Genomic DNA, 14,896 nt, shown 5'->3' on the forward strand with positions numbered 1-14,896 from the left:
GATAAATAATAAGACTTTTTTTTTTTAAGTCCACAGAAGCCTCATGAGAAATAATCCAGGTCTTGCGCTTGGATTTCCCTTCTTGATTCATGTCAGTGTGGTGGAGCGTCAGCTGGGACAACACCAGGCAGGGACGTCTCCTTGCTGCCCCACAGGATCCATGTTAACTCCACACTGAGCCACAAACATCTTCTGTCTGACCGTGCTTGGAGGTGCCACAATGGCCTCTATAGCCTTTTTCCACCAGGTAGAACAAAACTCTCCATCCAGTTTGTGACAATACAACCACTGTCTCAGCCCTCTCTGCTGCTGGGCGGTGGTGGCAGCTCTGAAGGAGTCAAAGACCTGGATCCTGATGGCACTCCAAGGCTTGTTCGGGTGAGACAGAGCTCTGTGTTGGAGGAGAGCACGCCATCGTGATCCACAGCTGCAGAGGTGAGGAGGTCAGTGTTTTTCCTCGGCTCAAGGCTTCATCAGGGACAAACAGCTGCTCCAGCTTCAGGACCTGGAGCTTTGAATAGCTCTGAAATTTGAATATAATCACACATTGTACAACACTCCTCATAGGTGATTGCACAAGCAAAAATAACTGAATCCTTTTCCGAGTCGGTTTGAGCTCGGGCCTCCACTTCTAACCTGCTGAGCAGGATGATGATATGTTTCCTTCATCAGAGCTGTCATTTTAAGCACTTGTGTTTGTGTGGAGGAGTCACTGAACAGCAGAGACTATTCCAGGCAATTTTATTATGGTGTTGATGTCAGATAAATATGAAAAGTGTTGCTATGGATACCTGGTCATTTGAGTTGGCAGGTGTCCCCCCCCCCCCGAGAGCCTCTGCTCCCTGGCCTATCCCTCCACTTCATACTGCAATTGTGTTTCCTTTGTTTTGATTTTCGCATCTGATTCTCTCCCATTACCCTCTGAGCAGACATCGTGCATAGCCCCAGGCTGCCCTCAGAACCACAGCCAGCAAAACTGAAGGCAAAATCATTTTATTATGATTTGAGTCACTGATAGCAGGAGGAGAAAGCTTGTTGATTTATTTTGCTAGCTGAAGCGGGCCTTTTCAGTCACTTCTTCTGAGCTAAGTTACCGAGTTGTGATTCTAGCTTCACAACAGCAGTGGAGTATTTGAGGGGTATCTATGGAGGCAGGCAGGCCCTGGGGTTGTGATTTTTTTTCCACTCGGATATGTCAAAACTTGTATTTTCTTAATGGCTTTTTCAACAGACGCTGTATTTCTGTCTGCCGTCTGGACCGCCTCATCAAACACCCACCTGAACTAGAAATGGTGCCAAGCCGTCAGGCATGAAGGTGCAATTTTCTGTCCTTGACAGCACCCCAGTCCTTTAGAGATACTGGATCTGAGAAGATACTGTTCATGGAATGTGCACGTGCTTGTGGTTAGGGAAAAAAAGGCCGGGAGGGGTAAAAGTGCCAGGAGTATCACAGAGTACTTGATAATGGAGTGATGTGCCTACAGAATAGGACAAAAGATGCTCCAGAAAGAAACTACAGGTCGTGTGAAACTACTGGATGTGATGGTCATTTATTCAGTCTCTCATGCTCTATACTGCTTATTATGCACTCAGAGTTGCTGGAACCGATGCTAGCTGTCATTTGGTGGGATTCACCCTTGGACATACAACCGTTCACTTACATGTCTGGGCAATTTAGGGTCTCCAATAAACCTATTGCACATTTTAGGACTGTGGGAAGAAATCAGAGAAACTCGAAGAGACAGGGGGAGAACATGGAAACCCCACACAGAAAGGAACCTTAACTTAACTGCTGCATCACCAAACCAACGGGACCTATTTAAGCCAAAGCGGGGAGCCTGTGGATGACAACTGACAGTATTACTAAGCTCCTAACAGGCATTTTCCAACATGGCAGTGTGACTCCATAGGCCCGGGAAACTACACTGTCATTCCCAAATTCAATTTTGATACATTTAGGGCGAGCAGGATTTGGTAGTAATTATATTTTAAAAATGTAATGACAGCATTGTTCTGCATAACTCTGTCAATTAACTCTGTCTGACAAATAGAGGCCTTCATATGTATTTGCTGCTTTTAATGCAGGATATACAGTACGTTCTGTATAAAAGCAGTTCATTATGGTGACATTGGACTAAGTAGGTGTTCCCAGCAACACACTCAAAGTCTTCCTGAGGGACAGACAGGATATTTTATCCTCTGACATTATTTGTGGTTACCAAAGGGAGTTATGTCAATGAATGACATTTTGATTTGGCCTGATGGATTCAGGATGGTGCCCTGGAACTATATCTGTTCAGCAGGTTAAATAGGTACAGTCTTTTTCCATTCAGTTCCTCTTTAACAGCTCTTGAGAGAAACGCATGACTCTGTAAAATCCCGAGGGGCACTTGTCAGCTTCGGGCAAAATGAAAATCTACTTGTCCTGTAAGATATGCGGATAAAGAAAGCTAACCCCAAGGCAATGAAAACATCTTAATTTTTATTCTATGCTACTTCCTGTTAAAGGCCTTTTACACAAATCTCTAAAGTCAGTTGCCTATGATTAGAACAAGGGACAAAAGTTATTGAAGTGCAAATCAGGAACTTCCTGTTAAATTGAATTGTGCAATGTGTGTTTCCCACAATTTTATGTTTCTTTTTTCATATATACCATGCACTGGCTCTTTTATGCCAAGTGAACAGGCTGCTGGTGGGAAAGGTTGGGGTTCCAAATGACAAACTCAACTTCCCATGATGCCTTGCTGCTGGCTCCACCTCCCTGCGCAACTTCCGGTGGTCTGTTGGCGGGCAGAACGGGATCGTCGGCGGTTGTTAGCGATACCGAAGCTATTGTGCTAGTTAGCGGCAAAGCGCACAAAGAGACAAAGGAAGTGAAAATCGCTACTGAGTCGCCAGATATTCCTATTCACGTCACGTCCCGGTCCAGAGTGGTTTTTAGGTGAACAATTAGACACCGAGTCTCGGTGGTTTCATCCGGGCCTTCGGCAAGGCTGCACCCCCGCTCCGGATCTTTCTTCGTAAAGGTAAGGCTGATGTTAGCTAGTCGTTCTGAAGGGGGCGGGAGAGATGGTGGGGTCACACACACAGACGCACACACACGCCAGCCATGTTGCCCTTTGGTCGAAGAGGCCGAGTTTCTCGCCACCCCGTCCGAATGAACGTGAACTGCATTTTAGTGTTATGTTTTAGCCGAGACGAGCCAAGGAATTAGTCCTACCCCGTTAGCCGCTAGCCGAGGGTTCGGTGCCGCGGCATATCTGCAGGCAGCACGCACGCCCCCCATGCGTCGCAGGTAGTGCACAGTTTTGGGTCAAACCTCATTAAAACATTAAACTGTGCATCTTTAACGTTGATCTTTTGCTGTTTTTGCTGTATCTATTTGATACACTCTACAACGGAAAAACGAAGAAGTATTTGTATGTCAACACATTGTTTTGGGGAAAGGGTTGGCAAGCAAGAAAATAACAATCTACCTGCGACTGTGGGCCAATATGACACAGATTTGTTTTGAATACAAGTGTAACACAAACGCATATTTACTATATGTCAAATGAGTTCGGGAACTTAATCTATTTCAGTCAAGTTGATCAAAAGTATTGTGAAGTGAAAAAACTTATGCCTGCTGCTCGTAAACATCACATCAGTTTGATGTAAATTTTGATTTTGATGAAAACTGTAAATTGATTTAGTTGAATTAAATCAGTTTGGTTATTTTCAATTTTAACACAAGAGTTATATGCATTTAATTAACAAATAAGTCATATTTGACAGTTACATTTAAAATGTATAATCAAATGACCCATTTGCATACTGTCATGACTGTTTTATAAACGCGTACACAATAATTGTTAATAATAATACATCCTTGATAATACCCATTGGGGGATTCGTTCTCTGCAGTTAACCCATCATGGATGAGCCATGGGCAGTAGGCTGCTGTCCACCCGGGGCAGGGGAGCAGTTAGGGGTTCAGTGTCTTGCTCAACGACACAGTGAGGAGCAGGGAATCGAACCAGGATGTTGGGTTCCAAAGATGATTGCTCTCCCTCCCGCGCCATGCCAACCCCAAAGACACTTAAAAAACATATTTACATGGATCAGTAACAGCATTGAACGTATCTCCAGGGAGTCATGTTGACGTAAGGCAAGAGCAGGAACAGCCGGTGGCGGCTGACAGTAACCACCCAGTGATGTCATCAACCACGCCGCTGTTGCCTGGACAGACATGGTAACGGATGGCCGCTCACTGGTGAACAACATCATGGATGTTGAATCTCAAGATGTCAAGAGCAGCTGAGAGCACTCCATTAGATTGAGACCAGTACATAAACACTCTGTTAACAATATATTCTGGGCCCTGCCAGGAGCTACATCCGGCTCAGGGGAAGCGGTGAGGGTGAAGGTTGGGGGATGAGAAAGATGTAGAGTGGAGGAGGTCAGCTTCATCACTGTCTACTGTCTGCTGGTAGTGTGTGGGAGGACAGTCTGTAAAAGAAGACAGCACTGAATTATATGTTAAGTATCTATCTTTTAAATTTGGTGCCCGTCCCTCAATATTAAAGGTGTTAATGAGTCTACAGCTATACACAAGCTGAAACTGGTATATATTAGAGTACCTGAGGTGGTTCATTAAGTTATGTTATCTCCTGTCACTTCTTGAAATATATAGTAAGTTGAAATAGCATACTGCCTGTGGTGACTTGATATTTGATACAATCATCTTTTGTTTATTCAATTAAATAAGATAAATAAAACACAGGCCTCTGATAGTCCTACAGTATAGCTAATATATAAAAAAAAATGCAGGAAATTTCTGTGAAAATCTATGGATGTATTTAAAGTTGCATCAGTGTTAATTTGGGAATATTTTAATTCCTATAGTAATTCTATGCTGTTACCCTGACTGCTGGTTTAGCGGTATAGCAAATTAATTATTGAATATGTACTGGTTAAAGCACCTTTTGTGATGTATGTGTAGGCTGGAGTTCTTTTGTCCGTCAGACACAGACACAAACAGTGACCGTTGTCCGTGTCAGGCACACACAGGATCTCTCTCCTGTTCCTGCTCAGTGCAAGATCCAATTGGACCTGTAGTTATCCAGGGATTGTTCTCACACTGCCAACCTCTCTTGACAGCCACTAACACATTTGTCGCCTCTGTCCATGCAGCAATCGAAAACAAAACTAACAAATACTAAATGGAGAATAACATTGATAGTAAGGCTCATTTTAAAGGCTGTTTAAGCACTATCTCATCTTTTCATAGGATTTAAGTGGATACATGTATCAGAATACAATGTGGTGGTGTGTGAAAGTGGCAGTGATGGTTTCAATCTGAAGACCCCTCTACCGCATCACTGGTAATGTGGTAAGGTTCACATCTCCAGGGCTAGAAAGTCAACGCCCCCCTTTATTCAGACGGCGACCAACATGGATAATTGGAAAGTCTCGCTTAGTCACTCCCAAGGCCTATCAATTCCATTCTAACTATGCTGTTACCACTGTTTGTCCACCAGAGGTGCTCCAGTCACACGTCAAGCTGGCTACCGTAGCAGGAAAAAAGGCCAAGAAGCCTGAAGAGGAGGAGGAGCAGCCGCCCGCGGCACCCGAAGCTCCGGCAGCGACTGAGGAGCCACCGGCAGCAGAGGAAGAGGGAGAAGAGGAGTATGTGGTAGAGAAGGTTCTGGATCGCCGGATCGTGAAGGGCAAAGTGGAGTTTCTGCTGAAATGGAAAGGCTTCTCAGAGTAAGTAGGAGTTCGGGGTGGTTGAAGTGGGTGGTGTCTGAGACCCACTCTGTTGGTCATGGTAGGCATTCATGGTGCACAGAGAGAGCAGGGGTGGCAAAGACCCCCAGACACCTGTGTCACGGTGCAGTGGAGCCAGTAACTTCTAGTCCGATGAAGATGTTTTATAAAGCACAAGTGCTGCCAGAGTCTCCGTTCATGTTCAACAGCAGGGGGTTTCAGTGGGTGCCTCCCCCCACCTGAAAACAGCTGCAGCAGTACATAGCATTATTTCTCTCCAGCATTGTATGCGTCTTTTGAAACGTTTGAAAAGTTATCCACGTATTTTTAATGATTCTTTGAAGTGTGCCCTTGGGCCACTGTTCACTCATACTTGCATATTTCCGGTTACTCAATAGTCTCTGTTAAAGTCATACTCTTGAGTTTCCTCACGCTGAGCTATGTCTGATCGTTTCAAAGTCCAACACGATGATCACTTGAAGAAAACGTTAAATCTATGAGTCACTGCCTCAGCATGAAACCCCAGTCCTCTAAAGTTCTCTGTAATGAAATGGTTGATGCTTATTTAGCCTCTTTATGTTAACTAACATTACTATAGCACTGAATCAGTTTAGTTCTTTCACACAACACATCCATACTGGTGTTTGATATGAGGCTGGGGTGTAGAAAGGAATAAAAGTAGACGATCCACCTCCCTTATTTTTTCCTTGCGGGCCTCACAGTTTTGAAACCAGTGCTCTGAATAATCTGCCATACTTTAAATGTGTCACATGAATGGAAAATGATTTGTGATGTCGTCTGGATAAGGACGAAACGAACAAGAAGTAAAATTATCCATACCAACTTGTCCAGTGAGGACAACACCTGGGAGCCAGAGGAGAACCTCGATTGCCCTGACCTCATCGCAGAGTTCATGACCAAATACAAAGAGAAGGAGGAGAAAAAGAAGGAGGGCAAACGGAAAGTCTCCAGCGATCTCTCAGGGGAGTCTGAGGAGAAAGGGAGCAAGAGAAAGAAAGAAGAGGTAAGTGAAGGGAGCACCATTCTCCAGACTCTGGAGAACCAGTCACACAACCTGTCCCTTTGACTTGTGTTGTAAAGTCAATTCACAGAGTATTAACGTGCTCCTCAGCTCCTGCTAGTTTCTCACAACCAGAGCCATCATGCTCTCTGGCTGTATCTTGGCAGGGTGAGAAGGCCAGAGGCTTCGGCAGAGGTCTACAGCCCGAGAGGATCATTGGTGCAACCGACTCCAGCGGAGAGCTAATGTTCCTCATGAAGTGGTGAGTGACTTCTCCAAACACAGGGCAGTCGTTGCAGCCTTATAGACAGGTCTCCTGTGCCCCAATAAACAGGAGGGAAAACACAACATAAGTGATCTTTGACTTTGAGTTGACAGTCAAGTCCTAGTCCAAGAAACCTAAACAATTTTAATGGGATGTGTGAATTGAAAGAAAAGCTGCAAATCGAAACGTAAATAGCCAAGTTATAGGGAAAGTGCAGATTGACATCTTAAAAGAATGCCTGAGTGTGCAAACTCACAAAGTGCAGGTTATATGCAGTTAAATGAACAGTTGAGTACAGCAAGTGCAGAGAAATGAACAATCAGGTGTACCCAATTGTCCCGAGAACATGGTTATTGACACCGTGTTGGGAGTGGGGGTGGTCCTTGGTGATGGAGGCAGCTCTCTTGTGGACTCTGCAGTGGTAGATGCTCTGCAGAGAAGGTAGTGGGGTTCTGGTGATCTTCTTTGCAATCTCCACCACTCGCTACAGGCGTTTGCGGTCCAAAGAAGTGGTGTTGCCATACCATACGGCGATGCTCTAAACTATACATCCGTCCATTATTAATACCATCCTATAGGCCTTTTTAAGCCCGACGGTCATAACCACCTTGTCCCCATCAAGGAGGATGGAAAACACAACGTTAGTGATCTTTGGCTTTGAATGGACAGTGAAGTCCTGAACATCAATCTGCTCTTATAAGAGTTGAGTTTGCAGAGACCTCACAATCGTCATGCCATCCTTTCTTATTATAGATTATAGTATACTACAACACTTAAAATAGTCAATAAATGAACAATATGGTACAAAGACCTCTCTTTAGCGCCTTTCAATTTCCTTCACCCTACAGGAAGAACTCAGACGAGGCTGACCTCGTGCCAGCCAAGGAGGCCAACGTCAAATGTCCCCAGGTGGTCATCTCCTTCTACGAGGAGCGTCTCACCTGGCACTCATACCCCACGGAGGAAGAGGAGAAAAAGGAGGAGGAAAAAAAAGACTAGAGGAGGGGGGCGGTGTTGGGGGGCCGGGTATAGAGACGGGGATGAAGGGGAGGGTCCGGGGTGCAGGGTAGAGAATCGAGTACTCATTGGTGTCCGTGTTCGGCTGTGGCGTTGAGGAAACAGTCAGTGTAGCTGATGGTTGAAGAGGGGCATTTGATTTCCCGCCCTGGAAGACAAACAGGCATCCATCCCTCAAAAGATGCTCCCTTCTGTGTCCTGACCACAAAGACTGTTTCTAAGAGGTATGTTGACAGTTTCTTGGATTAATTTTACTTTTTTAGTTTTGTTCATTCAAGATTCATGTCACCTGCCGACAATTGGTGCCTTTTCTTTTTTAATCTTTTTTTTGTTTTGTTTTTGTTTTCCGCCATTAATCGGGGAAAAATTGACCGCGATAGGGGGAAAGTATCTGGTAAATTGGGCTACAAGTGCCTGGTGCTGGGGAAAGGCAGCGGTGAACTGGAAGCTGTCAAGATCCCTCTTTTTCCATGTCGGATAACACCGGGCGCCAGGCTGCTCACTGGCAGCTCAGATTCTCCCCCCCCCCCAGAAGCCTGGTCTGAAAGGTGTAGCTGTCTGGGAGGCAGGGCGGAGATCGCCACCCCCCCAACACACACCCACCCACCCACCCATGCTCTACCTGAATACATCGCGTCGTAACTTCTTTTAGGAGGGAAATGTTGTAAAGGGTGGGATATGAAAGAACTTTCATCTATTAGTGTCTGTCGTTCGTGCCCCCCGCTCCTCCACCTCCATCACTCCACCCACCTGGGGTCTCATCTTTCCAACGTGACACTGTGTTTCCATCCAAAACAACTCAACACCTTGTGATTACTGTGCGTGTCACTCTTGACACAGAGAAACGGAAAGGGAAGAATTACTTTCTACACTAAAGAGCCCGCTGGTTGTCAGCTTTTGGCCTTCACTGTCATAGCAGCAAAGCAGCTGCTGCCAGGAGTCCTGCTGTTTCCGCTTTTGTTTGTTTTTTGTTTTTTCGTTTTTTTTGTTTGGTTTTTTTTTTTTTTTTTTTGGAATCATTCCAGCCATGGGTGGCACTGCCACCCATATGCTCCTCTCTCTATTTTATTTTTTTAAATGAACACACACGATGGTTTTTCATTAAAAGAAGAAAAACAAAGCTTGGCCCACTTTGTTTTCAAGTGAGAGCTGTCTTGAACCTTAGAGGCAGAGGGCCAGGTCTCTCGGCTAAGTTGACTAGCGCAGTCGTCACTCGGCAGGCCCCCTCCGATCTTCTCCTGGTACTTACAGCTGACTTTCTGACACCCGATCCAAGAATCGGGGACATTTAGTGAAAAGTCTTCTCACTAGAGCGTCATTGATCAGAGAAACGGCTGCTGATTGGAGGGTGATTGTTTTTGCTGTGCAGTGATGTCTGCCCCCCTTGCTCCAAAGCTTTTTTTTTCCCCAAGTACTTTTTTTTTTAAAAACTGACGCTGGTTGATGCAGAACTGGCACTAGAGCTCAAGCACAGTTGAGCTACACAACTTGCATGCGGTTATTTTATCCCCCGACGCTACTGGAGCGACAGTCCAGCTGACCACGGCAGATACAGAACCACAATCTCGCTTTTCTTTTATTTCTCCCCATTGTTTTACTCCTAATATATGAAGCTAACAACAAAGCTGTTGGACTTGGAGTCTGAGCTGGTGTGACCGCTCGACACGGTTGTGCAGTTTTGATCACGGGCTGGCCTACAGCAGTCCTTCTCTCCACCGACCCAGACCCGCACAAAGCCAAGAATCTCCACAGGCCAGTTTATCGGTGAGAGAGGCCTCTTGACTCTTCCGCAGCTTCCCTCTTCTGTCCTTCAAGGACTGTGGGTACATCAGAATGGCATCGGTCTTGTCTTCTAGCCTGCGCAGGCTGGGCGGCACTTAAGACCTAAGGCTCCACCTGGGTCTCCCGACTCCTGGCCTGGACGCTCCGAGGAGGAGACAGAACAGGATCGACCCTTCAGTGTGTTGATTGTAGTCCGGCGGCGCTTTCTCTGACGATGCTGTATTTTAAAGCTAGTGTAGTGGCTCCTCTGTTACCAGACCCAGGTCACCTGGTATCAATCATTCAAGCTTTTTTCTTTCTTCAGTTCCGGGTGAGTGGGCGTCTCCGCTCCCTGGTGGTGAGTGTTGAGGCAGCTGCACCTGGGTCTGCTACTTAGCTTTTATGTCTTGTGTCCAAAGCTTTTATTTTTTATTTTTTACTCTGTATTTAGCCAGTTTGCACGTGCTGTCCACTTGCATGTTTGTTCACCCCTCGAGTATCACTGTCATACCTGTTCTACTTTTCATGTTTGTTTTCAAAAATAAAGTTGTCTGGTTTCCTAAAGGCTGGAATTCATGTGCATTACTGATGTACACGTCAACATTTGAATTTAAAACCGCGTTGCAGAAGAGGAAAGGCTTTGACTAGATTATTAGATGTGTGTGTGTGTATATTTGTTACTACAAAGCACAGCTGGGAAAGTGGGAAAGCCTCATTCTGGCTTAGAGACTTTTGTTTTGACTTTGAAATGTGCTTTCTTTACATCCTCTGCCTTGGCTGTTACATTACTCATTCTGGGAAGACATGACGCCAGGAAGCATTGGAAAGAACCTGTAGAGGTAGTGTAATACTATGGATGTTGTTCTGCTGGGAAAACTTGGGTTCTGCTAGTCATTGGGTGCTCTTTCACAAGTTACATCTGTTCTTTGAGATTTCAGTGGGCTCCTTGACTCGGCCTAGAATTCCCAACTTCTCAATTCAGTCCATCATCTAGGAAAAGTCTGATCCACAGAGTCCCCCCCCACCCGTTCAAATAGGACAATTTTTATTATTCTCATAACAAAAGTAGCAAGTGTTTGCACAATAGCTCTACAAATAATAAATAGCAACATTTTGAGACATTTTGAATGAGCTAATTATTGCATTATTTGTAATAAGATAAACATTTTAACACATCAGTACGAAAACTCAAGATTCTCTTAACTATTTCTCTTCTCAAGAGACAACTGGCTGAAACTGAGCAGCCAATCAAATGAAGTCTTAAACTGAAGGCCTCCACCTTGAAGCCTCCCTTCCGAAAAAAAACATGGTGAGTAAACAGTGCGTGGCAGAGATGAGGTAAGAAACATTTCGGGAGGTGGTGGGAGTGACAGGTTGGCCTGCCGACAGGCTTTCCTGCCCTCACTGATCCCGGGGAGCACCAACCCTCTCTTGGTTTGGAGTGAGAGGCAGAGGAATATCGTAGTTGAACAGAACTGTTGACCACACTGGTCGATGGTCAGCTGTGTCACATCTGCCAGAAAAGCCTCTTTGAGATCTGACATAACTTGAGCACCACATCAGCAGCTGAGACGTCTTGTCACATCGTCATTTCACAAAATCCTTTTTCCGCGACTTTATCAACCAGTCTTTATTGCCATTTGGGACATCTTTTGCCCCGACGCCGACTTTTTTTCCCTCCTCGTGCTGGAGGCCCCAGCTCTCGGTAGAAGGACGCCACCGCGACCTTACCGTCCAGCCCATATCGAAGGTAGTACCGGTCAGGGTCCAGGGGCCTCCCTTGCTCGTCCCTCTGCTTGGCGAAAACATCCTGATACAGCGTGTTTAATTTCCGCTTGGTGTCATGAAGACGCCTCTGTATCTCCTGTCTTTTTGCGTGCAGGTGGAGGTAGCGCTCCCCCAGTGAGGTCACTTCCTCCTCCAGCCTCTGAACCACACCCAGCTTCCTCTTTCTGCAGTTCTGTGCGGCTATCTTGTTCTTCCCGCGACGCCTTATGTCCTTGATGAGCGCGAGCTGCTCCTCGCTGAGCTCATATTTGCTCTGGAGCTCAGCAAACTCCTCAAAGTGCGAGTAAATGATGAGCCGGTTGGAGAAGGGAATCTTCAGGGCCCTCGCGCGCTGTTCATCCCGGAGACAGCCTCGAACCGGAAGGGAGGAGGAGGTGGGCTTGTTGTACGCGTGATCGTGGCGAATAAGCTTCCGCCAGGGAGCGGGGTGAAAAAGCTGGTGAGTCTCATCAGGTGCGTGGATGTTGGGGACACCTCTGGAAACCTCTCCACCCACCCCCTCGTTCTTTCCGACAAACAAACCTTTTCCAGCTCCTCCAGGAGATAGGCTTCCCATGGGCGATGCAAAAGTGGAAGAGGAGTCTGTGGAAAAGTTGGAAGCCTCTGAGGTACACGGGGAGAAGGGACTGTGGCTGAGATCCAACGAAAGACCCGAGTCTGAGTCCAGCTCCTCTGGATGGTGGTGGTGGCCTGGGGGGGGACAAAAGGTGTTGGACAGCTCTTTCTTACACATTAGCGGGAGATCAGGAGAAAAAGTGACCATTTCACCTTCAGGTCATTTACCTGGACGTTGATGTCCAAATTTCTTTGAGCTCGGAGCGAAAACACCCCTCTTCTCCTCTATGGCCGAACCCTCGCTGCACTGACTGCTGTCTCCGTCCTCGCAAATTGGCATTTCCGCCAACGAATTGAGCACCTTCTCTACTGGGGGGTGTGGCAGTGTCATCAGATCTAGGACGGCAACGTCTTTAAGGAGGTCGGCTTGCAGGACTGGGAGGCCGTCCTTGTCTGAGATGATCTCTTTGTCTGGGTCACAAAGCAAGAGACTGGACGGAGAAGCGGAAGGTCCCAGGGTTTGTTTGTTACCCACGGAAGGGGACTCTTCCGGGAACTGAAGGTTGACATTGAAGCTAGCAGGGGCATCTCTGCAGGAGCTGAAGATCCCCATGTCATCGAACAGATCGTTCAGCAGCCGGTTGAAGTCGAAGGGGTTTTCTCTGGTTTGGCCTGCGGTAGACTGCTTGAAAACCGTGTCTCCTGGATTCATGTTGGGATTTCTGCATGACTTTCTGTCAACTGACCCAGCAGAGCCTGGAGAGGGATGGCTCGGGTTAGTGAAACAGCAACTTTCCTCATCCCTTACCCCGACTAAGGAGGTGACTTGGGGTACAACAACTGCGCCACAACATCTCACCAGGACAGAACTCCTCGGTGGGCTCTCCGGCACAGCTCCTATTGCGGTTTGGGCGCCAAACATCTGTTTGTAAAGCGCTGTCAGATGAAGGCAGCTCCTCGATGTCTGAGGTCTAGAGGATTCGGGAGGAAGCAATAAATCACAAAATATCAGAAATCTGCATTTCAGTCTCCTCTCAGTTTTGGGGTGCGTGTGAAATTTTGGTCACCTGGGCCTCCATCAGTGCCAGCAGGTCTTGCCAGTCCAGTTGCATGTCCAGGGAGAAGTCGTCCAAAGACTCCATCTCCTCGTCACCGGCGTCACATAACTGAAGGACGTCGGAGCAACAGAAGGGTTGGGCGCATTGAATGGGTGACGGCGGAGAGCTGGACACGTTGAACCGCTCCGCCCCAACTTGCTCCTCTGTCGGGTGGGATGTGTTCTCCAGCAGGCTCCACCACGTCTGGAGAGAGAGAGGATTCGGTTATCTAGATAGCTCCCTGGATCACTTCTATCTGCAGAGGAAGGCCAACAGCAACGGCTCGGCCATTTCCAATATGTTGCAGGAGTATAAGTTACTTATCCGACCATTTCATCTTGCCAAATAAACACACACACACACACGGCCAGATATGCTACAAAGCATACCATTACTGTAACCTGCAACCTGAGATGCAGCCACTAAAGTGTGTCATCCAAGATATTTCCACTCCGCTCAGCTGGCAGCAGTCTGGCGTTTTCAGGATGAAAAATGACTGGGTCTGATTTCAAGAAGGACCAACATACACGCACGCACGTACACACACACACACTAAATACTCAACAAGCTTTCTGTTAGTCTCTCCGGCCATCTAACTTCAGAGTTTATTTAAAAACACAATGGAAATTGTACAAATGTTTTAGACAAGGAAAGTAATACCTCAGCTGTTCTTCCCAATTGCTATCAATCAACCAATCAATCACCTCTGTCCGGGGATCAATCTTTCAACAACACAGATTTTACTGTGTGTATATAAACTAGTGGAAGTAGGTTGTGATGTCCTGTCCAATAGCAATGCAGGACAGATGGGAAAAAAAACGCTAAAACAAAATCATCCATACATGACAAATGCCCAGATGCTCAGTCTTTAGCATCCCAGGGGAAACTCTGATTTTTCACTTTCCCTCAAGAGACACCTGTGATCCTTTCCATGTCTCTAGAGTCCACTTCCTCTTCTCTCATGTCCACCTGAGAATAAGTGCGATACAATAAATATCCCCCACACTCCACCAAGCAGCCTCCACATGGTGGGGTCTTAACCTGCCCCTATTCTCTCTTTCGCCTAGAAATCAAGATCAAACTTCCAGAATTCTGTTTATCATTAGATTTTCACCCTCCCAAGTTAGGAACCAAATTCCTTCTATTCCGGATTAGGTGATAAAAATATCTGAATATATGAAAGGCATCTTTGGAATATCAGATTAGTTATTTAAAAAAGAAGACAGGCTCCTCACCATGGTGATGACTGGAGTAGTACTGCTATTCTGGATGGAGTAGAACTGCTGTTCTGGTGTAGTACTGCTGTTCTGGAGTAGTACTTCTCTTGGAGAATCGTATCCCTGCAGTGGCTTACAACATTGCCGTGCTGTGTGTACACTGACAGATTTGACCAGAGACAGACAGCGAGATCTAGAATGTCTTCACCCGTCTCCTGACCTGACCGGGGGCTTTTGGACACCCCTGTTGCCCCCACCCCCACTCCCACTCCCACCCCCCGCTCCACCCCAGCAGCTGGCAAGTAAGGACATGTACTGTAAGGACATGTACTGTATGTGCCTTATACATGTACATATACATACATATCCATCTCATCACAGGAACAAGGTAAAGCTCTGTGTGTTCTGTCAGTATCCAGGTAGAAAA

General features: G+C 46.5%; 2 protein-coding genes across 3 annotated transcripts; one reads left to right on the plus strand and one right to left on the minus strand.

Annotated features, from left to right (window-relative positions):
• Window positions 1–2,773: 2,773 nt before the first annotated feature.
• Window positions 2,774–10,376, plus strand: cbx1a (chromobox homolog 1a (HP1 beta homolog Drosophila)). 2 transcript variants are annotated; one of them, XM_086170191.1, is made up of 5 exons: window positions 2,774–3,026; window positions 5,520–5,748; window positions 6,601–6,772; window positions 6,937–7,031; window positions 7,883–10,376. In XM_086170191.1, the coding sequence occupies exons 3-5, from the start codon at window positions 6,662–6,664 to the stop codon at window positions 8,031–8,033; spliced, it is 357 nt and encodes a 118-aa protein (XP_086026317.1). In that variant the 5' UTR covers window positions 2,774–3,026; window positions 5,520–5,748; window positions 6,601–6,661; the 3' UTR covers window positions 8,034–10,376. The 2 variants fall into 2 exon arrangements, with proteins under 2 accessions (XP_086026317.1, XP_086026318.1); XM_086170192.1 differs by having other exon boundaries at window positions 2,820–3,026; window positions 6,556–6,772.
• Window positions 10,377–10,844: 468 nt separating this feature from the next.
• Window positions 10,845–14,690, minus strand: LOC147220915 (uncharacterized). The gene is made up of 5 exons (XM_086170190.1): window positions 14,488–14,690; window positions 13,223–13,456; window positions 13,015–13,126; window positions 12,384–12,911; window positions 10,845–12,290 (listed from the first exon to the last, which is right to left on the minus strand). The coding sequence occupies exons 1-5, from the start codon at window positions 14,488–14,490 to the stop codon at window positions 11,443–11,445; spliced, it is 1,725 nt and encodes a 574-aa protein (XP_086026316.1). The 5' UTR covers window positions 14,491–14,690; the 3' UTR covers window positions 10,845–11,442.
• Window positions 14,691–14,896: the final 206 nt, after the last annotated feature.

This window comes from Fistularia commersonii, chromosome 23 (genome assembly GCF_037954325.1).
Source record: "Fistularia commersonii isolate RoL2024-O1a breed Wild chromosome 23, RoL_Fcom_v1.0, whole genome shotgun sequence".
NCBI classification, from domain to species: Eukaryota; Metazoa; Chordata; class Actinopteri; order Syngnathiformes; family Fistulariidae; genus Fistularia; species Fistularia commersonii.